The sequence below is a fragment of the Myotis davidii genome, unplaced genomic scaffold (genome assembly GCF_000327345.1).
Source record: "Myotis davidii unplaced genomic scaffold, ASM32734v1 scaffold497, whole genome shotgun sequence".
In the NCBI taxonomy this organism is placed as follows: Eukaryota; Metazoa; Chordata; class Mammalia; order Chiroptera; family Vespertilionidae; genus Myotis; species Myotis davidii.
In genome coordinates, this window is record NW_006288434.1 from 4,175,860 (window position 1) to 4,202,228 (window position 26,369).

Below are 26,369 nucleotides of genomic sequence, written 5' to 3' on the forward strand. Positions count from 1 at the left end.
TTCCTGCTTTCCCTTTCGCCTCCCTGCATTGTGCCTACATATGCAAATTAACCGCCATCTTGTTGGCAGTTAACTGCCAATCTTAGTTGGCAGTTAACTGCCAATCTTAGTTGGCGGTTAATTTGCATATAGCCCTGATTAGCCAATGAAAAGGGTATCGTCGTACGCCAATTACCATTTTTCTCTTTTATTAGTGTAGATTATACTTGGCATTATAAGAGCACTCCCCTTCCAACACACACTTTATTTTTCTTCAAGATTGTGTAAGTTGTACTCAGTCCTTGTATGTACATGTGCATTTTATTGTCCATTTTTTAAAAAAATTCCTAAATCAGTGGGGAATCATTGAGGTCTGATAGTTAATGATAAAAAATTTAATAAGTTCAGTTCAAATCTAGAGCCTTCTAAGATTAGAGAATGTCCTTGTTATTTTAACATTGCTTTTATATTCTCTTGTAGACTACTCAGTAAATTAGCCTTACTTAAAAAACAAAACAAAACTAATGGTTAAGAACATACTTGTTTGAAATTTTGTAGTGAATTCTTAAGCTTATTTTAAAAACCTGTAGACTAAGAATATACAATTAAATGATCTTGGTGTTTTGTTTTCTTTTCCAGAACATCTATGACAACAGTCTTCTGTAAATCGAACTCTTTCAAGAATTCTCAGAAGGAACCAAGTAGGATTTTCGTACATCATGACTTAATCTGAATGCAAGAACAAGAAATAAGTTTTATCTCTAAATATAATGAAGGGCTGTGTGTAAACACAGACCCTGACTCACTTCTAATGAGCATTTTAGACATGAGCTTACATCGGCAAATGGGTTCAGATCGAGATCTTCAGTCTTCTGCTTCATCCGTGAGCTTGCCTTCAGTCAAAAAGGCACCCAAGAAAAGAAGAATTTCAATAGGCTCTTTGTTTCGAAGGAAAAAGGATAGCAAACGTAAATCAAGGGAGCTAAATGGCGGGGTGGATGGAATTGCAAGTATTGAAAGTATACATTCTGAAATGTGTACTGATAAGAACTCCATTTTCTCTACAAATACCTCCTCTGACAATGGATTGACCTCCATCAACAAACAAATTGGAGACTTTATAGAGTGTCCTTTGTGCCTTTTGCGGCATTCTAAAGACAGATTTCCTGAGATAATGACTTGTCATCATAGATCTTGTGTGGATTGCTTACGACAATATCTAAGGATAGAAATTTCTGAAAGTAGAGTTAATATCAGTTGCCCAGAATGTACTGAACGGTTTAATCCCCATGATATTCGCTTGATATTAAGTGATGATGTGTTGATGGAAAAATATGAAGAATTTATGCTTAGACGGTGGCTCGTTGGAGATCCTGATTGTAGGTGGTGTCCAGCTCCAGACTGTGGGTAAGAAGATTTTGTTAGATTTTTCTTGAATTAATATTTTTCTTTGTGGATAAAATAAGAATTATGCTGACTTTTATTCGAAAGAAAAATCTTAACATGTTAGGTAATTCATTCAATAGACAAATATATGTTAAGTGCATACCATGTGTCAAGCAATGTTCACTGTTAAAGCAAGACACCTATCTTACTCATTTTGATATTGTCTCTGCATGACATATTCACTTAACACATTTTTTCAGAAGAAAAGGTTAAGGTGGTAGAATGCAAGATCTAGTGGGTAAAATTGATTTTCCCCATCCATTTGAAGAACTTTTATTTTGAAGTAATAGGTGAAATGATCAGGGGTTTTGTTTGTTTTTGGTGGGGGAGGTCATTTATATAAATTGAAATAACCCTTTTCAAAGGTACTTTAATATGTGTCACAGTGTGATGTGTTCATATTGGTGTGCATAAGTATTTGCTAGTCTCAAGACCAAGAGGTTATATATATTTCATTTCCCTCAAGTTTTTAAATTACAAATATCATTTTACCAACATTTAAAATAAGATAATTTTGCTTATATATTTTATGTTAATAGAAGCTTCTATTTATAGAGCATTTACTATGTATAGTTGTCAGAATTGGAAGAAATAGTCATATGCTCCTCAAGAATAATAAAAGCCGTAAACACTGGTTATGGTTTAGCATACCATTAGCAAACCAGAGATTATCTATAAGTAAGAATTTGGGAAAACGAGAATTTCCAAGATTATCTGTGTATAATCTCAGAGACAAGGCTGAATTTGAATTTATCAAATGATAATTTCAGGACTCATTTTCTGAATCATATCCTTTATTAAAAGCTTATTGAGTAGCAAATTTTCAGATTGCATCTAGCCTATATTTTATAATTATATATGAGAAAAGTAATATGTTTTCAGCCTATGCAAATCCCAACTAATTTTCCGTGGTATCACTAGCACTTAACTATCCACAAGGGATTTCTGTGTAATATAAAGCATTAGAAATATTATCTAATTATTTAACATTTTATGAATTTATTAATTGTGTGTGAAGAACTCAGAGACTACTCAGTATCAGTATTGAATTATGCTCTCCCTGTAACTGCAGGGAGCTTGTACTATAACATAAATAACAAAATAATATGTTAATGATACTGTCTAAACTGAGCCAACGTTGGCTGGGCTTTCAGGGTTGGCAGAAGCAAACTGTGGGACCCATGAAGTAGAAAACTCTAAAGAAAAAAATGGGAAGAAAATAGGGATGGATAATGAGCAATACTTTTAAATAACTTGAGCAGGAGACAGAGGAATAGATTACATATGAGTGTATCACTCTTGATCCCATGGAACTCTGCACCATATTTTCACATTCATTAGAGTAGATTTCAACTTGCATAGCAAATTTTAGATTAAAAAAAAAAACAACTACTTGCAAATCACTGTACTAAATACTCCTATAGTGAGAATTCAAATAGTGAGGAACATGTCTATATATTGTTTTTGACCTGACTTTCTAACGATCTTTTATGGGACCCCAGGATAAGAAGTACTTAATAGGTTCCTTTAGTGTTTAATATCTTTAAAAGAAAAAGTCTGAACATGATGGAACAAATGAAAAGGAGACTTAAACATCAGTACCTGTGTCTAGAAGAGGTTAAGACAATAAATCTAAGGGTACAAGCTCTCTGGTCACTGAAAAGGTGTATTCTTTTGTGCAGGGTTGATTGAGTATGTCATAATAGATAATATCAATACTATCAACCTAATAGAACACAGTAGATAGGGCTGACACAGATTCTAGTTTATCCAAGGACTTTACTTTAGAGCAATGGTCGGCAAACTGCGGCTCGGGCCCTGGTGTGTGGGGGTGGGGGGGCTTGCCGGAGGCAATAATCGATGTATTTCTCTCACATCGATATTTCTCTCTCTGTCTCTTTCTCTTCCACTCTTCCTAAAAATCAATGGAAAAATATCTTCGGGAGGATTAACAAAATTAATTAATTAATTAAAAGATACTTGTTAGTTCATGTGTAGTTGTAAGAAATATTACCAAGAAATCCTGTTTATCCTTTACACAGTTTGCCCCAATGGCACCATTTTGCGAAGCTGTAAAACAGTATTACCACCAGGATACTGGCATTGATAGAACTGCCAAATTTCCCATTTTATTTGTACTTACTTGTTTGTGTGTATGTGTGTGTGTAGTTATATACCATTTTACCACCTGTAGGTTTATGTATTCACCACCATAGTCAAGGTACTGAGCAGTTCCATGACAACAAAGATCCTTCATGTTGCTCTTTTATAAATGTATCTACTTTCCCTTCCCCACTGCATCGCTGGCAACCACTCATCAGTTTTCCATTTCTAAAATTTCATCACTTCAAAATGTTATATAAATAGAATTACACAGTATGTCACTTTTTCAGATTTATTTTTTTCACCAGCATAATTCTCCAGAGGTACATGTGGGGTGTTAAATGGACAGTAGTTAGTTTCTTTCTGTTATTGATAGTATTCCATGGTATATATGCACTATAATTTGTTTAACCATATACTTGTTGAATAAGGATATCTGGGCTGTTTTCCATTTGAAGCTATTACAAATAAAGCTGCTGTAAATATTTGTGTACAGGTTTTTGTGTGAATGTAAATTTTCATTTCTCTGGGAGAAATTCCCAGTAGTGCCCAGAACTTATTTTAAAGTGCCAAAAATATTAACTCAGATAATAGGTATTAGGGCTAGTCACAAATCTACTGTTCTCAGTCTTTTATCTGAAGCAGAAAACCCACCAAACTTTGTATGAGTAATTCAAGGGTGTATACTTTTGGTACAAAAGACCACTTTTACCATGCATCTTAGAAGCACAATATGAGAATTGATGTATAAATACAAAATAATCATCAAATGTATGAATTGGCACAGTTTGTCATTAACTGACGGGTGTTGCTAGTCCATAGTTATGTTTTTAAATAGCTAGAGCTAGTTTTTTTTATCATTTTGATTTGAAAAGTAGCAAGTAATTGTAAATATCAGAAATGAAGAAAATTAAAACCCTAATATTAGGAAAAATGCTTTAAGATTTTTGGTGTATTTCCTTGTGGTATTTTCTCTGTGCACACAATAGAATTTAATAGAATTTTTATAAAATTTGTACTGTATATGCAGTTTAGATTATATATACAATTTGGCATCTAGTTAAAATTGCAAGTTAGAAGTTAAAATTGAACTTTAAAATGCTTTTTAGCCCTTTAAATGCCATTTGTGAACTATTTTTTCCCCTCTTTTTATATTGATGAGATAATGTTAGGACTTATAACTATTTGCTCATGCATAAATAGAAAGCTTCTTCAGGAATAGCATTTAAGTTGGATAATATTTTTACTTAATGAATATCTCTTATATTCATTATATGTCACGTTTTAAACTGTTTTTCTTGTTTCTTTCAAGATATGCGGTGATAGCATTTGGATGTGCTAGCTGTCCAAAATTAACTTGTGGGCGAGAAGGCTGTGGAACAGAGTTTTGCTACCACTGTAAACAGATTTGGCACCCAAATCAGACCTGTGATGCTGCTCGGCAAGAGAGAGCCCAGAGTTTACGCCTGAGAACCATACGTTCTTCATCCATCAGTTACAGTCAGGAGTCCGGAGCAGCAGGTACTTATGTCTAACTTTTTTAATAAAATATTTGACATATATAGAGCACTAGTTATTTTATGTAAAAAATACAATATTAAGTTCCTGTTCTCACCTGTTCTTTGATTTTTCAAAAGTGTCTTCATGTGTTAACAGTTTTGTTCCAGAAGCACTCATTCTTTCCTATGGAAGATAGTGGTACTGATATTGGAAAGATTTTATTAACAAAACACACACACAAAAAAGAAGGTGTCATGATGATTTATAGTAACTGATAGCAAAACATGGTCCAAAACTGTTGTTTATAAAGGTGTTTTATGCAAAGCTTAGCAAGTATTTTTAATAAAATATTAATTTTGAATATGTTACCTTTAGATTGCTTCTAATTATGTAAATATCACAACAGTATCATATTTTGTGAAATACATTTTTGTTTTTTGTGAAATACATTTTTTATTTAAAGATGTCTCATTCAATTTCAGGACCAAGGATTCAAAGTCATACTTTAAGTGGGGAGGACATTAGGAACTTTGGGCCTTTGGCTAGCAGTTTAGAAATTACCCGAGGATCAATCTATGTATGAGCAATGTATGCATCTCATAAATCTCAAAATTTATAAGCAATTTTCTGAACATCTTAATGTTTTTTGAATAAAATTTCAAAAATATTTTACATATATAGAATTTTCATTGTTTATTGGAATTTCAATCATTTATAGAAAAAGTCTCATTTTTTCCTACTTAGGTAATAGGAAAAAACTTGGAAAATATAGAAATTTGTCAAGAAAATAATTTATATTCCTACTAGCAGTGTATTGAGATAGTTATGTACTTTATGCTACAAAAAAGTCTTTTTCAACATTTAAAGTTGAATTTTAAAATTAAACATTTAAAATTAAATAAACTTTAAATTCAACATGTAATACTTTATATAATGTACATGGATTTTCATGCTTGTTTGCTGATTGACTTGTTTGTATTTCCTTTCCTCAAGATTTGGGGTAGAACTCAAACATTAGTAATAATTTGTAGTTAAGGGTCCAGAAATAATTCAGAGAGGACCTGAATATACCTAAACTGTCCTCTGGAGGATCAGCTGTAGCCATTGAGTGGTCCACTTGGAAATGCTATCCCTCATCTCTAAGTGCGGATGAGTATTTATTGGTTAAAGGACACACAGTTGCAGAGCATGAGAATAGACTTTAGAATCAGACTGTCTGGATTCAAATCCCAGCTTCTCCACTTAGTCTCTGTGTAGCCCTGAACAAGTTACTTATCTCGTCTGCAAAATGAAGATACTAATAATACTTATATCTGTAAGTTTGAAACATGTCCTGGCTTATAATAAACTAGAGGCCTGGTGCACAAAAATTTGTGCACCGTGGGGAAGGGGAGGGTTGGAAGGTCCCTCAGCCCGGCCTATGCCCTCTTTCAGTCTGGGACCCCTCGGAGGATGTCCACCTGCTGGTTTAGGCCTGCTCCCTGGGGGACTGGGCCCAGGCTGGCAGTCAGACATCCCTCTGGCAGCCCTGCAGCCCTCGGGGGATGTCCATGGGAGATGACGTAAGCTTCAGTCAGACATCCTTAGTGCTGCTGAGGAGGCAAGAGAGGCTCCCACCACCACCGCTGTGCTGGCAGCCATCAGCCTGGCTTGTGGCTGAGCAGAGCTCCCCCTGTGGGAGTGCACTGACCACCAGGGGACAGCTCCTGCATTGAGCATCTCCCCACTTGTGGTCAGTGTGTGTCATAGTGACCAGTCATTCCCAGTCAGTCTGCTGTTAGGGTCAATTTGCATATTACCCTTTTATTAAATGGGATGCTCTGGCTATATGAGGTAGGGAAACTTAGATAAACCACAGTCTCCTGCTAGAGATTTGCATATGTGTAGACCATCATTAAGAAAAGAAAAATAAAAGACTAAGATGACTTTTGTTATTAATTTTAAAATCAACTTTGTCATTCAGTCATCCGGATGAATGTTGGTCTTTCTCACAGTAGTCACCATGGGAGATTTTATGTTCATTTCAGCAGTGTTTCCTTGGAATGCCGTATTGATCATAACCTTTGATCCTGATACATTCACTAAATTATCCCCTTATTGTCAGTGAGTTTTTTGTGTATGACCAGAAATTCCTTTGGAACTAAGACTAACAACTAGAATATCATATCAAGTTGAATCACTGGTTTGGAATGGATTCAAAGTAAGATGTAACCATATGATCATGAGCGTGATTTTTTAAATATACGTAAAGTAACTTTGAAAGTAATTATGAAAGAAAAACTTCCAAATGACTTGAACCAAATAGTAGCATTGTTGGAATAAATATAGTCTCTCAAAGTGATCATTAAAAAAAAATAACCTTCTGACCTGGCTGTTGTTGCCAAGTGGTTAAAGCGCAGAAAATATCGTATAGCTTAATGCTTACATCTTAAGAAGTTGGAACCATATACTTGAATTCAGTGCCTAGCACTATACAAATATAGCTGGCTACTAGTAACAGTAGAATAAGTACTGGTTGCTATTTAAATAGATGCTAAAGTTTAAAATAGTTGTATAATTTGAGATAACTCTTACTCTGTGTCAGTGATCCCTAAAGTTATGGACCCACTTGATTTTAACTTGGCACCTTTGTGCAGCATAACCATATTACTATACATGAAGCATACAACAATAGCATTTAAATAAATGAATAAAAAGACAAAGATGACAAATGAAAAACAGTCATGAGCATAACCAACAAATGGTTGCTATAATTCTGAAACCATTTCCATTGTTTAAATGTTCATAAGTATGTAACTCTTCCTTAACCTCTTACCTCCTTCCTTTTATTCTGAGTACTGATTCTTTGGAAAGCCTGTCTCTGTGAACTAAAATACAAGAAAAAGGCTTGCTTTTCTGAAGATGTTTCTATTATTTGTACAGTACTTATAGTTGATGTTACTTAGAAAAGAGAAGTAAACTCAAAGTACTTTATTATATATATATATTACTACTTCAGATTAAATATCAAATTGTCATTTTCCATTAATATTCACTCACTAATAGGAATAGTATTAAGTGGAGATGGTTAGAGAAGTTGTAGATATGAAGTGTCACTCAGAGAAGACTACACTTTGGGGTAGGGAGAAAGATAAACTTTATGGCCGGGGGAATTTCAAGGGGTGCGGGGGGAGAAAAAAAAAAGGATAAACTTTATGTAGTTCACAGTTTATTTGGGGCTGTCCTTGGTTTTCCTCTTTTATCATTTTGTTATTCTTTGTTCTTATTATACTGCTGCTGTGTTTGAAAACGTTTACAATTTGAAAATTTAATGTAAAATATGCTCCTTTTCTCAGAATGGAAGAAAAAATGCTTTATATACTAAAAATAGTGGGCTGAAGCTATAGCTAACAAACTGTACATGATAAGATTTTTTTGGGCAGTGCTACAATTGATTATTCAATAGAAATTGTTATTTTTAGACCAATTTTACATATTAAGCATGTCTATTTATTTTCCCAATAGCTGATGATATAAAGCCATGTCCACGATGTGCTGCTTATATAATAAAGATGAATGATGGGAGCTGTAATCACATGACATGTGCTGTCTGTGGCTGTGAGTTTTGTTGGTTGTGTATGAAAGAAATCTCAGATTTACATTATCTAAGGTAAGTGTATTGAAGGAGCTATTTCCATCTGAATATCATTTTACATTATAAGACAAAAGGACTTTTTAAAGTGTTATTCTAAGCATTTTTAAACGGGATTATAGGGTCTTTTTTATTCTAGTTACATAAATTTAAAAGAAACCATATTATTGTATTAGTCATTTGGGATTAATAACTAGTCAAAAATAGAAAACATTCCCCCCCCCCTTTTTTTAACTGGAAAACTAGTATTTAATACCCCATGTAATTATGCTAGGTCATAAATCTTTCCATTTAATTTTCTCATGTATAAATTTTCTCATTTAGGCTGCAGTGTGAGTTTATGGTATAATCAGATAACTATCTAAAATGGATAAAATAAGCATTTTTTAAATATTAATATACTCTTCAAAAACTAACCTCAGGTTTTGAGGCTAATGGAAGTCTAGAGATAGATATTTAAACTAAATCCCACTTATCAATATTTTTTAAATAAAATTTATGGTGGTACTTAGAATTTTTTGGCTTTTAATGAACTCATTTTAAAGAAAGGGAAAATCTTATTTCTAAGTATGAGAAAGTCTTTTATAGTGATTATGTTACTGTATTATAGTAATTTGTTGTGATATTTTGCAGCTTAGAACATTATAATTTTTTCCATTAGTCCATCAGGATGTACTTTTTGGGGGAAGAAACCCTGGAGCCGAAAGAAGAAAATTCTGTGGCAGCTAGGAACACTCGTTGGTGCTCCTGTAGGAATTGCTTTAATAGCTGGCATTGCTATCCCTGCAATGATTATTGGTATTCCTGTGTACGTGGGCCGCAAGGTAAAATGCATAATTCCTTGTTAATTCATTATCTATTCTAAATCTTTAGGTTTAGGGTTGGTGACTTTTGCTTTGTTTTTGTTTTGTTTTGTTTATTTTGTTAATCCTGAGAATATTTTTTCCATTGATTTTTAGAAAGAGTGGAAGGGAGGTGCTGAAACAGAGAGAGAGAAACGTGACCTGAGAGAGAGACATTAATTGGTTGCCTTCCACACATGCCCAAACCAGGCCTGGGGTCAAGCCTGCAACCGAGGTACAAGCCCTTGACTGGATGAACCCAGGACCCTTCAGTCCATGGGCTAATGTTCTATCCACTGAGCTGAACTGATGAGGACTGTTTTTGTTTTATTTTGTTTTGAAAGACTAAGTCATTTTCAGTATCTTCACTATAAAACAATTACTATTTTTTCATAAGGCAATAAATTTTTAGTGTTTGGCAAGCTCATATGGATGTTTAAAAGTAGGATTGTTTTAATATTATCTGAATCAGAAAACTTTAGTACATTTTCATTGTAAATGAACTTTAAGTATAAAGTACTAACGAATACACACCTATCCGTTTTTCTCATGGGTATATCCTTGTATAGTCAAGTCTATAAAAAGTTAATGGCTATATAATACATGTCCTCAGGCAAAGAATAACTAGCAGTTTTTAAATTATTTTCAACTTCAGTTCAAAGTTTTTTCTCCCCCTTAGTTTGTTGTTATTAATACTCTTGTTGCAGATTGTTAACAATTTTGTGAAAGTCCAAGCACCAGTACTTACCACTTGCCTATGAGTGGTAAGCAAATAATTCTTTTTTGAAAGGTTAAAGGGATAATTTATGAAGTGACAAAGAAGTTTGCTGCTATCTAAATTAATAGAATCTCAAAATTGAGAAGTAACTTTAGAAATTATCTAACGCTAAGCAGAACGAAGTATAGGATTTTTTAAAAGGAGGGTGGGAGTCCTTACTGTGTGGTAGGTGTTTTATGTACTTCAACTCATTTTAACCTCACAGCAGTTTATGTGTTAGAATATTGAGGTTTATGTAATTTATCTTAATTATACAGAAAGAAGCAGAGCTGGGATTTAAACCCAGATGCACAAATTCTGTAGGTAAGATCCCTGATAAATTTCAGTCTAGCCATTTGGGTATTTCATTGATGGGAAACCACCAGCTCCTGAGACTGCCCATTCTGTTGCCAGGTAGCTGTAATTGTTAGGAAATTCTTAGGTTGAGTCTGGATCTGTTTCTCTTTAAATTATTTTGTTTAATTATAGTTCTGACTTTTAGGACCAAACTCAAGGCAGGGCTGAGCCTCTTCCATATAATAGCCAAATTTTTTATATTCAACATATATTATTGTAATAACCAGAAAAATAACAAAACATACTGTTTTTAAATTAGCTTTGGTTCAGAAGAGAAACATATTTATGAGCCAAATGTCTATTTTAGAAGATTGATAGTAACTAAACTTAAATTGTCCCAAACATAATAGCTGATTGTAATAACTTTTTATGTATTATCCAAACCATGGTTTTGCTGAGAACAAAACTGTTTATTTGATACTTTGAAGCAGAAGGAAAAGAGAGACTCTTACACTGCACACATCTACAAATAATTTATAGAGGAGAGATTATTTACCTCATTGTGCAAGTGTGAGGTGCAGTCAAGGTCTTCTTTTTTCAAACATGTACTCAGAGGGTTGCAAGGTGATGGATTAGTTTTCCACTGAAATAATGTTCTGTGGGGTTCAGGGACACACACCAGCCCAGAAAAACCTATTAAGTTGATAAAGTACCTAAAAGTTGAGCCTTTATTTGTAATAACAAATAGAAAATGTGGGACAAAATAGTAAAAAAATAAAGTTGAACCAGAACTGACGGGATGTTATGATCACTGTAATTGAACATTGGTGCTTGAGGATGCAGACTTTTCTGGAAGACTCCTTGCCCCTGGCAGCCTGCCTTTCCAAGTCTGCTCCATCAGTTTTTAGCTTTGGCTTTCCCTGCTTCAATGCTAAGTGTTTCAGGAGTAGGAGTGAGGAGCAGTAGGAATTGGTTGCAGAATTGAAGAATAATGAAAGGTACTTTGGAAAGGTCTGCAATCTCTGTCTACATGGATCGTTTAGAAAAATGTAGAGGCCCATTCCCTGGGCACATACAGTCACTGCTGGGAAACAGGATTTGATGGGGAAATAGAAATATTCTTTGTAAATGTATGCTTTGCCCACTTCCCCACCCCAGCTTTATCACTGTTTAATACATGCTATGATACTCCTTGTACTTTCAGAGCCTCCCAAATAACCACATAATAAGAATAGATTTCTTAAAGCTTCACATTGTTTATAAGTCAGATACTTTATTTGAGAGACTACCAGTACACTTTTGAGGCCGTTTGAATCTGTCTTGAAAGAAGGGATAATTTACTTACTAGCTTTAGCCTTTGCAAACATGAGAATAAAGATACTGAGCTATTTCCCGAAGTACATATATCTCACAAGCCACTTTCATAGTGATACTAAATTTTGTCTGGTAACACCTCTACAGTACAAAGAAGCTAAGTAGATCCAACACCTGTCTTCTGACAGTATAGTTTATTCTCTCTTTTTTTCTCTCTACCCCTTACTCTGAGCTATAAATGAAAACCCAGGATCCTGAGTCTTTGGTAATATTTTTCTTCATAAAAAGGGATCTGAGGAAAAATTGATTCTATTTAGTGTTGTTTGCTTATTAGTACTGCTTTTGAAGGTCAGTTTTAAAAAGGTTGTGGAAACCACCCTTATGAGCTAATTATTATTATTTAGGGATGCTTATTTGGAAGGAAACCTGTGGAATGCTAAATTTCATAAAGTAATCCTGTTATTCAAACATCCAACTCATAGCTATGTTAGAAATACTTTTAATGCCTTTTTTGCTACAAACATGATTATACTGTTTTTTCAGAAAAATTACAACTACTTGTAAACACAAAGTATAAAATCTATTAACTCTATTATGTAAGCAAATTATGTAAGAATATGGTCTAAAAACAATAATATGTTGACCTTGAATCAAAACACTTAACTATGAAGTTACAAGAGATAATCTTATGCCTTAAACTTCTAGCAAATGTGGGTCTGTTTCATTTACATAAGTATGTAATATATTTTCTCTTTAATTTTTCACCACTGTGTTTATTTTTAATTCAAGATTCATAATCGATATGAAGGCAAGGACATTTCCAAGCACAAACGGAATTTGGCCATAGCAGGTGGTGTAACATTGTCTGTAATCGTATCTCCAGTTGTAGCTGCAGTAACAGTAGGTAAGAAAATGCTTAAAAATACTAATGACCTCAGAATTTATAAAATTTAAGTTTTGTGGAGGATGTTAAAATAAAACATATTGTTGAATGTAAAAGAAGTTACCTATTTTAAGATCATTTAAGCTGAACCTACTGAAAGCCTCTTATTTAGTAATTATTTGGTTAAGGTGTTATAGACTCAGAGCCCAGCCCTGGGGTAGTTGGTAATTACTAGTGGCAGACACCCTTTCCTCCCTCCCCCAAGTACAGTTTAGAACCCTGGCACTGGAAAAGGTTTACATCTTTTTCCTCCTCATGTATGCCACCTGAAAGGCTAGAACCTCTGAATTTGCTTGTGTCCCTAACAGCTAGGTAGATCCACTTTTGGACTTACCTCCTATACACCGTCTCTCAAAAAGACTTGCTGTAACTCATGTTTCTGTGATTTAGTTTTTGGTTTATAATAACTAATATAATTTCTCTTTAGGTATTGGTGTTCCTATTATGTTAGCTTATGTCTATGGTGTTGTTCCAATTTCTCTCTGTCGAAGTGGAGGTTGTGGAGTCTCAGCAGGCAATGGAAAAGGAGTCAGGATTGAATTTGATGATGAAAATGATATCAATGTTGGTGGAAATAACACAGCTGTAGGTAAGTCCTTTAAGGAAAGGAAGGGAAATTAATGTACTTACTAATAGTTTGAGTAGGAGGAGGCTGTAGACAACATGCAAGTCAGAATTTCCATTACCCTCCTTTCACTGGGCCCAGTAGTATTCATCTAGAAGTACATCAGGAAATAAACGGCCAAGGAGAGGTGAACGGATGAAAGAAGGTGGAATAGTTTCTAGTGGAAACATAATGTCATAGAAATTCTAGAATTTTAATCTTAAATTTGCCTGAAACATTGCAAATCAGTAAGAAAAGGATATGAAGAGTAATACAGTTCATAAAAGAAGAAATACAGATGGCAAATAAGTATCAACCCAGTGTTATTCAAAGAAAAATGAATTAGAACAAGAACTGGAGAATGAAAAGGCCCTCATGTGCTGCCAGTAGAAGTGTAAGTTAATAAGCCTTAAAACATGCACATGTTTTATAGTCCAGCAGATGTTATAGAAATTTGTCAGGCAAATATACAAAGATAACGTCCACTTTCTTACCTCCCATTCCCTCTTGAACTACTCACTCCAATCAGATTTTAGTCCCTACCACTCCAGAATTTGATTTCTACACTCTCACGAAGCAGACCTCTCTGTTACCAAGTATAGTGGTCAGTTCTTGGTTTTCATCTTAATATAAGAGTACACCTGACATGGTAGACTGTTCCCTCATTTCTAAAACATTTTCTCTACTTGTCTTCTGGAAAAGTATTTATCTCATCATATCTCCTGGCCACATCTTCCCAGTCTTCTTTGCTGGTTCAGTTTTCTCTCCCAACCTCTAAATTTTGGAGTTTCTCAGTTCTCAGACTTCTCTTCTTTATCTACACTCACTCCCTAGGTATTCTCATCTATTAAATAATTTATAGAACGACTGCTCTTAAATTTGTATCTAGGCTAGAATTCTCCTCTGAACTCCACACTTGTACATCTCTTTTCTTTAATCTACACTTGAATGTCTGATGAGAATTTTAAGCTTAAATTGTCTGTAACCAAACTCTTCACTCTAAAATCTGTTCTTTCCGCCGAAACCGGTTTGGCTCTGTGGATAGAGCGTCAGCCTGCGGACTGAAGGGTCCCGGGTTCGATTCCGGTGAAGGGCATGTACCTGGGTTGCGGGCACATTCCCGTGGGGGATGTGCAGAAGGCAGCTGATCGATGTCTCTCTCTCATCGATATTTCTAACTCTCTATCTCTCTCCCTTCCTCTCTGTAAAAAAATCAATAAAATATATTTTAAAAATAAAATAAAATAAAATCTGTTCTTTCCATCATCCTCCCCTTATTAAGTAGCTTCTCCATTCTTGCTGTTGCTTGGGCTAAAAGCCTTCACTTACGATAACTACTCCTCTTCCCTTCTTACACTGCATCTGATCCATCAGCAAATCCTGCTATTTTCTTCAGTATTTAGTCATAATCTAACCATTCTTACCCTCCCCACTGCTATTCTGTTAATCTAAGCTACTACTATCCTATTTCCTGGACTATCGTAATAGTCTCTTAACTGATCCAGCAGCTTCTCAGTTTCCACTCACTATTCCACTATGCAGCCATAGTGATACTTCTAAAACATAGCTCAGCCCTGGTTGGTTTGGCTCAGTGGATAGAGCGTTGGCCTGCGGACTGAAGGGTCCCAGGTTGGGTTCCAGTCAAGGGCACATGCCCGGGTTGCAGGCTTGATTCCCAGTAGGGGGCGTGCAGGAGGCAGCCTATCAGTGATTCTCTCTCATCATTGATGTTTCTATCTCTCCCTCTCCCTTCCTCTCTGAAATAAATAAAAACATAAATAAATAGAACTTAGATCATGTCTTTCTTATCCTCAATACAGTAATAGTAACTATACTGGGAGGGAAAAATCCGAAGTCCTTATAACCCCACGTGATCTGTCCCGGGCTGTATCTCTCAACTCATTTCTTGTCATTCTCCTGTTTTATACCACCGCCCCTGATGTTTTCGAGGGTGCCCAGTACACTTCCACTTCTAGGCTTTTAAACATGAAGTTCCTATTGCCTGCTTTACTCTTCCCAAAGGTAATTTTGTGGCTCACTCCTTCAATTTTTTTGAGTCTCTACAAGTGTTACCTTATCAGAGAGGCCTTCTAAAACATAACACTATGATCACACTATCTGAAGTAGCCCACAGGTATGCACACACACTTCTTATCACTCTCGCTGCCTTTTTCTCCCTTTTACTCTGCTTTATTTTTTCTCATAGCATTTATTATTATATAATTTTATTTATTGCTTTCCCCAACTAGAATATAAGATTCTTGAGGGCAGAGTGTTTGTCTCTTTGATCCACTGTGTCCCCAGTGCTTAGAACAGTGTTGGGTAAGTGTAATCGGAACCCAGTTTGGAGCAAATAAACGAATCTGTCAATACAAAGCATGTGAAAAGTACTGTAAGATTGAAATATAGTGGTATCAGATTTTGTAGTACTTTGTAGACAATTGGAACCATGGAATATATCTAGGTATCAACTTTGGCTCATTCTTATTGACCTAGCGAATAATAAACTCATTATATGACACCCTTATTAAAAACTGTCACGTAATTTTCCTCCAACGTTAGCTTAAGTTTTCAACACCCAGGTTTTTTTATAGAATTCCTAAATCTTCTGGATTAAAAAAGTCCTGGCCAGTCTGGCTCAGCAGTTGGAGCATCAGCCCACAAACCAAAGAGTCTTGGGTTTGATTCCTGGTCAAGGGCACCCATACCTGGGATGCAAGTCTGAACCCCAGCCCAGGGCAGGGCTGGAGGCAACCAACTGAAGTGTCTCTGACTTCAATGCTTCTCTTCCTCTCTTTCACTTTCTCTCTCGCCTCTCCTTTCCCTCCCTCCCTTCCACTCTCTCTAAAAGACAATGGAAAAATATCCTTGATTGAGAATAAAAAAAAAAAGTGACTATCTAAAACTGAGGGCCAGTTGTTAATCCAGCTTTATTCTCTCAGATATTTCCCTTTACTCTTACCCCATACTTATGTGTCCCTACCTCAGACATTTTTTTCTATTCTTGTGTATATTTTATAATTTATATGATAAAATGCCCTATCTGAAATCATGGAGGAATTTAAGAGGGACGTTATTTATTATATTTATTTAATTTATTTGAAATATTTGCATTTAGACACAACTTCAGTAGCAGAAGCAAGACACAACCCGAGTATAGGGGAGGGAAGTGTTGGTGGTCTGACTGGCAGCTTGAGTGCAAGTGGAAGCCACATGGATCGGATAGGAGCCATTCGGGACAACCTGAGTGAAACGGCCAGCACCATGGCACTGGCTGGAGCCAGCATAACGGGGAGTCTGTCAGGAAGTGCCATGGTCAACTGTTACAACAGGTAAGAAAATGTGCTTTGTTTTGTTGTGTGTTTGCCTTCTGTTAACTACAGATTATTAACTTGATGAGGAGAATTTTGAACATGATTACATATTTCCCTATGGTGTCAGGGTTGAAAAAAGTAATGAAATTATTGGTAAACAGTGAGTAAGGAGATTTTTACTTGTTTAGATTTTCTGTAAGAATATACCTATGATGAGGTAGAATTAAGTCTAAGACGTAATTTTGCCATGTTTTTTGCTGCCTTTGTCAGGTGTTACGTTTGAATGGTGGGGCTGCTTCAATGGGCACAATAAGGGCAGTGCATCGCGTGGTCCTGGTCTCTGGAGGGGGCAGCAGCTGGAGCTTAGGAAATGAGACCTTGGCTAAGAGCCGAGGGAATGGGGAGTCAGGATACCCGGGAATGCTTGACTGAGGCTGGGAGCATCCGCTTTTAGTTAATGCTTATTTCATTCTCACCAAGTCTTTTACCAAGTCTCTCCTATTTATCTCTAAATAGGAGAAATTAAAGCATTTTTATCTTCCCTTGTTTCCTCTACTCGCTACTCTTTACCTATGTTTATTAGCTTCTTTTAAAATGTAGACAGTACATGAATTAAAAGATAAATTGGTCATACTTATTTTTAGGTAGTTTGCTTTTAAGCATAAACTCTTAAGTTATAGTGATCTATATTATGTCTTTTTAAAAGACTCAGATGTTAAATTTATAGAATCATTTTTAACATATAGATGCCCAGGATTTTTTGATTCACTGATCTTTCATGAAGAATGGTTTTTTGATTTTTGTGTGTTTTTTTAAAAAATATATATTTATTTCAGAGAAGAAGAGAAAGGAAGAGAGATAGAAACATCAATGATGAGAATCATTGTTTGGCTGCCTCCTGCACGCCCCCTACTGGGGAGGGAGTCTGAAACCTGGGCATGTGCCCTTGACCGGAATCGAACCCAGACCCTTGAGTCCGCAGGCCAACACTCTTATCTACTGAACAAAACCAGCCAGGGCATGAAGAATGGTTTTTAATGTATTTGTGTTTTGCACTGAACATGCCAAGCAAAGTGCCACCTCCTGAGTGAAAATAATATAGCATATTTAACTTGAACCCTTTTATGTCTTTGTGCTATTCTGTTGCTACCTTACTTGGCAGACAGCTAATTTTTCTCATTTCATTTGGACCACTGGCACTATTCAGTGCACTGCAGCAGAATTTGAATAATCAAATAAAAAGAAACTTTAAAAATAATGTGTATAGTAGTTTCTAAAATAACTTATTGTTACTAGGGCTTTTAACTGAATTACTTAAAGATACATGTTATGCCCTAACTGGTTTGTCTCAGTGGATAAAGTGTCAGCCCATAGACTAAAGGATCCCAGGTTCGATTCAGGTCAAGGGCATGTACCTCGGTTGCAGGCTTAATCCCCAGTGCGGTCAGGCCCATGCGGGAGGCAACCAATGGATGTCTCTCTCACATCGATGTTTATCTCTCTGTCTCTCCCCTTCCCTTCCACTCTCTCTAAAAATCAACAAAAAAATATCCTCAGGTGAGGAGATTGACAAACAAAAGAAAGAAACATATTATAGCCCCACTGGAGTGGCTCAGTGATTGAGCATCGACCCATGAACCAAGAGGTCACTGGTTTGATTCCTGGTCAGGGCACATGCCTGGGTTGCAGGCTTGATCCCCAATAGGGGGCATGCAGGAGACAGCCAATTGTTGATGTTTCTCATCGAATTTTTTATCTATCCTTCTCCCTTCTTCTCTCTCTAAAAAAAAAAAAATCAATAAAACCATATTTTTAAAAAGATACATGTTATAATAGTGCTGATGTCATATGTATTTTCTGTTTTTATCTGGTATTTCTCTCTTAAGGTTGGAAGTACAAGCAGATGTACAGAAAGAACGGTGCAGTCTAAGTGGAGAATCTGGCACGGTCAGCTTGGGAACAGTTAGTGATAATGCCAGCACCAAAGCAATGGCGGGATCCATTCTGAATTCCTACATCCCATTGGACAAGTAAGGAAAGAATTGTTATAAAGTCAGAAGTATTTTAAAAATTAATTTTAAAAGAATTATCCCTATCATTAGGCAAAATTATCATGAATAATGGTTATCAACTATTAGGTTCTCTGGTAACAGAGAATAGTGAGATGTCCAGAATAGGCCAATCTGTAGAGACAGAAAGTAGATTAGTGGTTGCCAGTGTTGGGAGAGGGAAGTATGGGTACAAACTGCTTAATGGATGTAGGGTTTTGGGGGGGAAGATGAAAATGTTCTGAAGTTAGGGCAGCAGTCATTGATGACAACTCTGAATATACTAAAAAGCACTGAATTGTACACTTTAAACAGGTTCGTTTATGTAGCTGCTTCTATTTTGTTTTTCTTTCAATTGAAACAGTATTATAGTCCTTTAATTTCACACAGGGCTTTTTTTTTTTTAGTAGAATGTATCTTGCATTAATTTATTCTGGCAGCTTTTATATAGCCTTTGAATTTTTCACATAGACACCCATTCCCCTTTGATGTCATCTGAATAAAAATTAAAAGGAAGTTAAAAATATATATTGGTTACTCTCATTTTTCAGAGAAGGTAACAGTATGGAGGTGCAAGTAGATATTGAATCAAAGCCATCCAAATTCAGGCACAACAGTGGAAGCAGCAGTGTGGAGGATGGCAGCGCCACCCGAAGTCATCCTAGTGGTTCATCCAATGGCTTGCCTGAAGGTAAATCCGGTGCCACCAAGTGGTCCAAAGAAGCAACAACAGGAAAGAAATCAAAAAGCGGTAAATTGAGGAAAAAGAGTAACATGAAGATAAATGAGACCAGAGAAGACATGGATGCACAGTTGTTGGAACAACAAAGCACGAACTCAAGTGAGTTTGAGGCTCCATCCCTCAGTGACAGTATGCCATCTGTAGCAGACTCCCACTCTAGTCACTTTTCTGAATTTAGTTGTTCTGACCTAGAAAGCATGAAAACGTCTTGTAGCCATGGTTCCAATGACCATCATGCCCGTTTTGCTACTGTTAGCATTCTTCCTGAGGTAGAAAATGACCGCCTGGAAAATTCCCCACATCAGTGCAGCATTTCTGTGCTTTCCCAAACTGCTTCGTGTTCAGAAGTGCCGCAGTTGAACCCCATTGCTGGAGAACACGGTAACAATGGAATAAAACCCAATGTTGATTTATATTTTGATGATGCACTAAAAGAAACAAATAACAACCACTCACATCAGACATTGGAATTAAAAGTTGCGATTCAGACTGAAATTTAGGCCTACAAATGCTGCAGGATAATTACCACTGAGCAACCTTGTTTGGAGCTTGTTGAACTACACGTGACTACTTTAAGTTTCAAGTTACCAGCAAAGGCCAGGTTACATAGTCATAATGCAGGTACATTTTCTGTATTCAGCAAGGCATTGTGTTTCATGTGGATCTTAATTACCAAACTATGAAATGAAGGCTTTAATAGTGCATTATTGTAAGGACAATGATCCTTTCAGAGAAGTATGTTTTGTGCATTTGCCACAAAATACTGCTTGAAGCACATACTTGTGTACTTACAAATTTGGCTTAATTTATAATCAATATAAAATACTAATGCAGTTCTATAGCATTCTTGTGAAGAAAACTTGAGACTTAGGGTTAAGTGGTTAATGACATTTTATTGAAACCACTAAGGGATACTGTTTTAAGAACCTTGCAGGTTACTCTCAGTATATGATACTCTTTGTAACATTTCTATTCATAACTGGGCATAAATTTTTTTTCATATGCAATGTGAATATGTAAAGCTTAATGCAGCCCATTTGCTACCATTTGGATACTTAGACACTTTGACCAAGATTGTGGCAATTTTTTGCACAACTTTGAAATAGAAATACCTGGTATTCTATATATCTTGTATATTGTTGATGCCATCATAGAAATATAAAGGTAGGTAATTAAGTATACTGACAGCACCAAATAAGATATATAAAACTGTAAAACAAAACTCCATTAGTTTGTAAGTATTACAAATAAGTCACCTTTCACTAAGTGGAAGTTTGCACCCCATTGAGTCTTGGTGCCTTTGGTATAGACTAGATTTTAAGAGTCTAGTTATTTGAGGATTTTTTCTGTATTACTTTCCATAATGTCCTCTCTAGCCGCCTTGGATTGTGTAGGAGAATACAGGCTAGATAATATTATGATGATTAATAACAATGCTGAAAAAGTATTAGCCTACCAAAGACACACTCAGGCTTTAGTGAGTAACTCGCCTAACCTCAGTTTTTAACTCATGCGAATCTTCTCCATTCATAAGGTCAAAGTACGGTACAGCTTGTACCAAGTACCAAGGAGGGGTCCACGTACGGCTGGCTTTATTTTCTTTTGCTTTTGTTTATGGAAGATGTTCAGCTGATATAAACAGAAGTTGGCCAAAATACTGCCTGTACTGTTAAATTTCTGTATAATTCACTTAAATAAAACAGGTTAACCTCACTGATAGCAGTTAAAATGTTCCATCTTACATGTTTCTTTTAAGTATTACCATTATGGTGCTACTGAGCATTTTCTTTTGATAAAAAGAAAAATGCCATGGGCTGCAGTCTTCTGACATCACTTTTTCTCACAGGTCCATTCATTACTATGCTTATAACACTAGTGCCAGTTATTTTATTTGATAATGCTTATGGTATTTGTATATTTGTTTGCATTCCAATTTTGTTCAATAGTGAGTGTGTATACTGCATACATAAAATAAATGTAAATACTAATGTATTGCTGCCTACGGTTTCTGCATAAGTGTTTTTATAAGAACAGGAATATTCATTTGCCATGTGATCATTATTCATAAATATTGAAAGCCATTGATATAATTCTGCATTCTGGTCTCAGCCCAAAGAGAAGTATTTACTGAACTTATCAGCAAACAGTTGTTAGAAACCTTTCTTCATGTTTAATACCCGCCTGTCCTTCAGAAAGGAGTTGCTTAATTCATCAAAATAATTTCATTTTTAAAAGGAAATTGGCCGTAACCGGTTTGGCTCAGTGGATAGAGCGTCGGCCTGCGGACTCAAGGGTCCCAGGCTTGATTCCAGTCAAGGGCATGTACCTTGGTTGCGGGCACATCCCCAGTAGGGGGTGTGCAGGAGGAAGCTGATCCATGTTTCTCTCTCATTGATATTTCTAACTCTCTCTCCCTCTTCCTTCCTCTCTGTAAAAAAATCAATAAAATATATATTTTTTAAAGGAAATTGGTTGGAAAGCAAATAGATTTGATCTATTATTAAGTTGTGAAGAGATAAGTACTATAATCCTTATCTTAACAGAAAAGTAAAAAGACCTTATAAGTCTATTTTAAGAGATTCTACTCTAGCACATCCCCAGTGACCCCCCTCCACCACCCCCTGCCCCCAGGCCTGCACTGCACTATGGTTTGGGTCCCTGGGTTATGCATATATGCATGTTAGTTTTTTGGTTTTATATGGTTCCTTTTAATGGACCTGTTGTTTCATTAATTTTCATTATTAAAGTATGAAATATCATTGTTAAAAAACCAGTATTTACATACTGGTTGGTTTTGAGTGTCTAAAATAGTTTTCTATCGGGGAGAGTTAGAGTGGGGAATAAAATGACTAGAGGTATTGGGTTTTATACAGAGAAACCAGAAAGATTTCTTAGATGATATTTATGCAAAGATCTTAAGGAAGTGAGGGAAGAACTATGGAGACATACCTACTGGATGAATATTCCAAAAAGATATCTTCTTCCAGGTGAGTTAATGGACAATTTAGACATCAATCTTGGAATTTGTTGCCTCGTTAGTAAGGTAAGTCTGCCACCTTGTTTTCCTAGGAGAGTGTCTTGATTGTTCTTGGTACATTACATTTCTATACACATTTTAGAATAAACTTGTTGAGTTCTACCAGTTGTGATTGGGATTGCATTGAATCTATACTTATCCCTTTAGAGGTCTTTCATATCTTTTGTTAAATTTTATTCCCAGGTATTTGATATTTTTTAGGGGTCATTTTATGATTGTTGCTAATAGTATATAGAAATACTGATTTTACTTATTTTTTTTAGAATATGTTTATTAAAGCTGGGGACAGTGAAACGAAGGTTTGAGGACAGGAGAGAGCCTAGGCAGGGCTGCTTTGGTTCCCTAGCAATGACAAAGGAAGGTGAGCCATGTGGGGCTGTGTGGACTCACTGAGAAGTAAAAGTCACAGTGACAGAAGTGAGCCTACAAGAGCTGTTTAGCTCCACCTGAAAGTCAGAGAAAAGGGGCCTTGGGGGCAGGTTCAGGGGGTAAGCCTGGGAGAGCTGTAGCTGCCCGTTGCTCCCCTCAGTGCAAGTCTCATGGGGACCCTTCGATTTAGAAGATGCATGCCCGGGAGGGAAGAAAGGCCTGGGCATGCTGGGGTGGAGGTGGAGGGAACTCTTAGTCCTAATGGTTTTCTCTGGGTTCTTTGAGATTTCCCGTACACCAAAAGGTGGTGGGTTTGATTCCTGGACAGGGCACATACCCAGGTTGCGGTTTGGATCCCCCGTCGGGGCATGTGTGGGAGGCAACCATTTGATGTTTCTCACATGGATGTTTCTCTCTCTTCTTGTCTCTAAAAATGAATAAAATGAACCCTGTACCCATTAGCACTCAGTTCTCATTCCCCTGTTCTTCAGCCCATGGCAGCCACTAATCTACTTAGTCTGCATAGATTTTTCTATTCTGGACAATTCATATAAATGGAATCATATAATATGTGGCCTTTGTGTCTGGCTTTTTTTCACTTAACAATGATTTCAAGGTTCCTCTATGGCAGTGATGGCGAACCTTTTGAGCTCAGCGTGTCAGAATTTTGAAAAACCCTAACTTAACTCTGGTGTCGTGTAACACATAGAAATTTTTTGATATTTGCAACCATAGTAAAACAAAGAATATTTTTGATATTTATTTTATATATTTAAATGCCATTTAACAAAAATCAACCAAAAAAATGAGTTCGTGTGTCACCTCTGACGCGTGCCATAGGTTCGCCATCACTGCTCTGTGGAGTAGCATAAATCAATACTTCGTTCCTTTTTATGGCTGGTTAATATTCTGTTACATGGAGATACTACATTTTGTTCATTCATTAGTTGGACACCAGTTGCTTCTACAGTTTTTGGCTATTATAAATGATGCTTCTGTGAACATTTATGCGTAAGTTTTGTGTACATGTGTGCATGTTTTCAGTTTTCTTGTGTCTAATACTAGGAGCAGAATTGTTGGGTCACACAGTAACACTGACTTTTAGAAGAACTGCCAAACTGTTTTCCAAAGCAGCGGCACCGTTTTACATTCCTATCAGTAATATATGTGGCTCGTAATTTCTCTACCTCCTTGCCAATGTTTGTTGTTATATCTATACTAGTGAAATATTTTCCCTTGTTTTAACACAAATATGAATTAGAATTTAAAATTGTGTTTGTTAAAATAGTCCTCCCAACCACTCCTTAATTACAGCAAATGTTTGGCAAAATTTTACAGTTGGGAAATGGGCATAAAAAAAAGGTCGGGGGTAGTTAGATGAAATTTTCAGCTATTTTTGGATTTGACTTAGGTCACTATTAAAACCCTAAGGAAAAGTAGAAACCCCAGTCTATTTGGTTTGCAAATGTCTTGTCTGGTCTCCGCCTGCTCCCCAGCAAAGCATCTGCAGTGGCTGAATTGGAGGCGAAGTGTCCAGTGCAGGGTGATACTGAATTCTGCAGAATAGTTCAGTCCTACTGAGCTCTGGCTTCTCAAACGCCCATCTGTTTAAAAACCTGGCTTAGAGTTTACCTCTTCCTGAAACTGTTCTTGATTAACTCTTGGACCTTTTACTAACTTTGACGCTTGAACAGTTCATTGATACTTTTTTCTACTAGAGCAGTGGTTCTCAACCTTCTGGCCCTTTAAATACAGTTCCTCATGTTGTGACCCAACCACAAAATTATTTTTGTTGCTACTTCATAACTGTAATGTTGCTACTGTTATGAATCGTCATGTAAATATCTGATATGCAGGATGGTCTTAGGCGACCCCTGTGAAAGGATTGTTCGACCGCCAAAGGGGTCGCGACCCACAGGTTGAGAACCATTATAACTAGAGTATCTTGAACTTGGATTTATTTTGTTTTGTTTTCTCAAATTAATCATATAAACTCAATAAAAGGAGGAGCTATCCTTTTTATTTATGCCCCATAATACTTTATTCTCGGGGCCATAAATAGTTTTGTTCATTTACGACGCTTATGGAAGTCAGATATTATTGCCCACTCCTCAGCTTCTAGGACAGTGGGTTGCATATTCCAAGTTGCCTAAGAATCACAATAGATGCTTTAAAAGTTAGATTCCCTACCCCTTAGGCTCTATAAGACTTCCAAGTGATCCTGATGCAAATATCCCAAGAACTTCTCGAGAAATATTTACAATGTCTTTGTAAACTTATCAGTCGTAGGAACTTCTCTAATCTGAATTTTGGATACCGGAGCACATTTTAGGGCAGTGGTCCTCTAGACTCATTCATTCAACACTTCCTAAGCACCCACCAGCCTATGCCAGACTCTGAATGTACCACTCTTTGTGTTGGCTCACCCCAAAACGATGACAGGTTGGAAAAGAAAGACACGTGCTATTACAGAGAGATTCTCAGTGCAGCTCAACTTGTGGGGAAAACTCTCAGGTGTACGTTTTAACGTGACTAATGTCCAAGAGATGGCACCAGTCTTGCAAGGCCAGCCACTTCCCTGGCTGTACTACTACTATTGGAGGGGTCTTCATGTGTGTTTCTTATCCAGTAAGTAAACATGAAAGTGCACATAGTATTTCCAAAGAGCTTTTTAATCTTTTCTCTAACAACATAGATGAGATCATTAGACTTACGGGAAGAAAGCAATTATACACATGAAAGATGCTTATTAAGCACCACTGGCATTTTACACGAACTACGTAGCATTACAGCCCTGAATTGGTATATACCGCCTCATTTTTCGGATGAGGAACCTAGTCTTTGAGGTTAAACGGATTTGAGGTTTAATTCCAGGTTTTTCTGATGCCATAGTCTGTGCTCGAAAGCAGTTTGCTAGAGAAGAAAAGAGAAGGTAGTTGTGGGAATCTCTTCTATTCTATCTTCTGCTTGTTTGTCATCGATTTTTCTACCATCTCCTTTAATTTTTGGCTAACGACATCAAAACCTTCAAATTTGACCAAAAGCATTGTACTCCATAGGCAGAGAGTTCTGCTAACAGACATCCCTTGTCAGGGGTGGGGAACGTCCAGAGGGCCCTATAAGGCCTGTGAAATCATTTGGTCTGGCCCTGCCAGGGCATTAGGGGGGAGTTAAATGTTTGACCAAACATAGCAGGTTCATTTTTAAGTTGGTAATTTTGTATGACACAAGAATTTTGTTATAAATATCCAAATGGCTTTTGGCAGAAAAAAGGTTCCCCACCCCTGCCTTATGTAGAAAATTGAGACAGGATTATATGACCTCCACGTCAGTCTTTAGGGTGGTCCTTTTGGCCTGAGTGGTGCCAACTGGCTAATAAAGAATTGGTGATAAGTCAAAGGAAGGGAAACTGATCGGAGAGGTTCCTTCTGTTAAGGTCAGGC

At 36.5% G+C, this 26,369-nt stretch overlaps 1 protein-coding gene across 1 annotated transcript; it reads left to right on the forward strand.

Annotated features, from left to right (window-relative positions):
- Positions 1-618: 618 nt before the first annotated feature.
- RNF19A (ring finger protein 19A, RBR E3 ubiquitin protein ligase) lies at positions 619-21,523 on the forward strand. Its single transcript, XM_006760292.2, has 9 exons — positions 619-1,386; positions 4,841-5,049; positions 8,533-8,677; positions 9,321-9,483; positions 12,659-12,773; positions 13,240-13,401; positions 16,535-16,748; positions 18,617-18,760; positions 19,330-21,523. The coding sequence occupies exons 1-9, from the start codon at positions 713-715 to the stop codon at positions 20,018-20,020; spliced, it is 2,517 nt and encodes an 838-aa protein (XP_006760355.1). The 5' UTR covers positions 619-712; the 3' UTR covers positions 20,021-21,523.
- Positions 21,524-26,369: the final 4,846 nt, after the last annotated feature.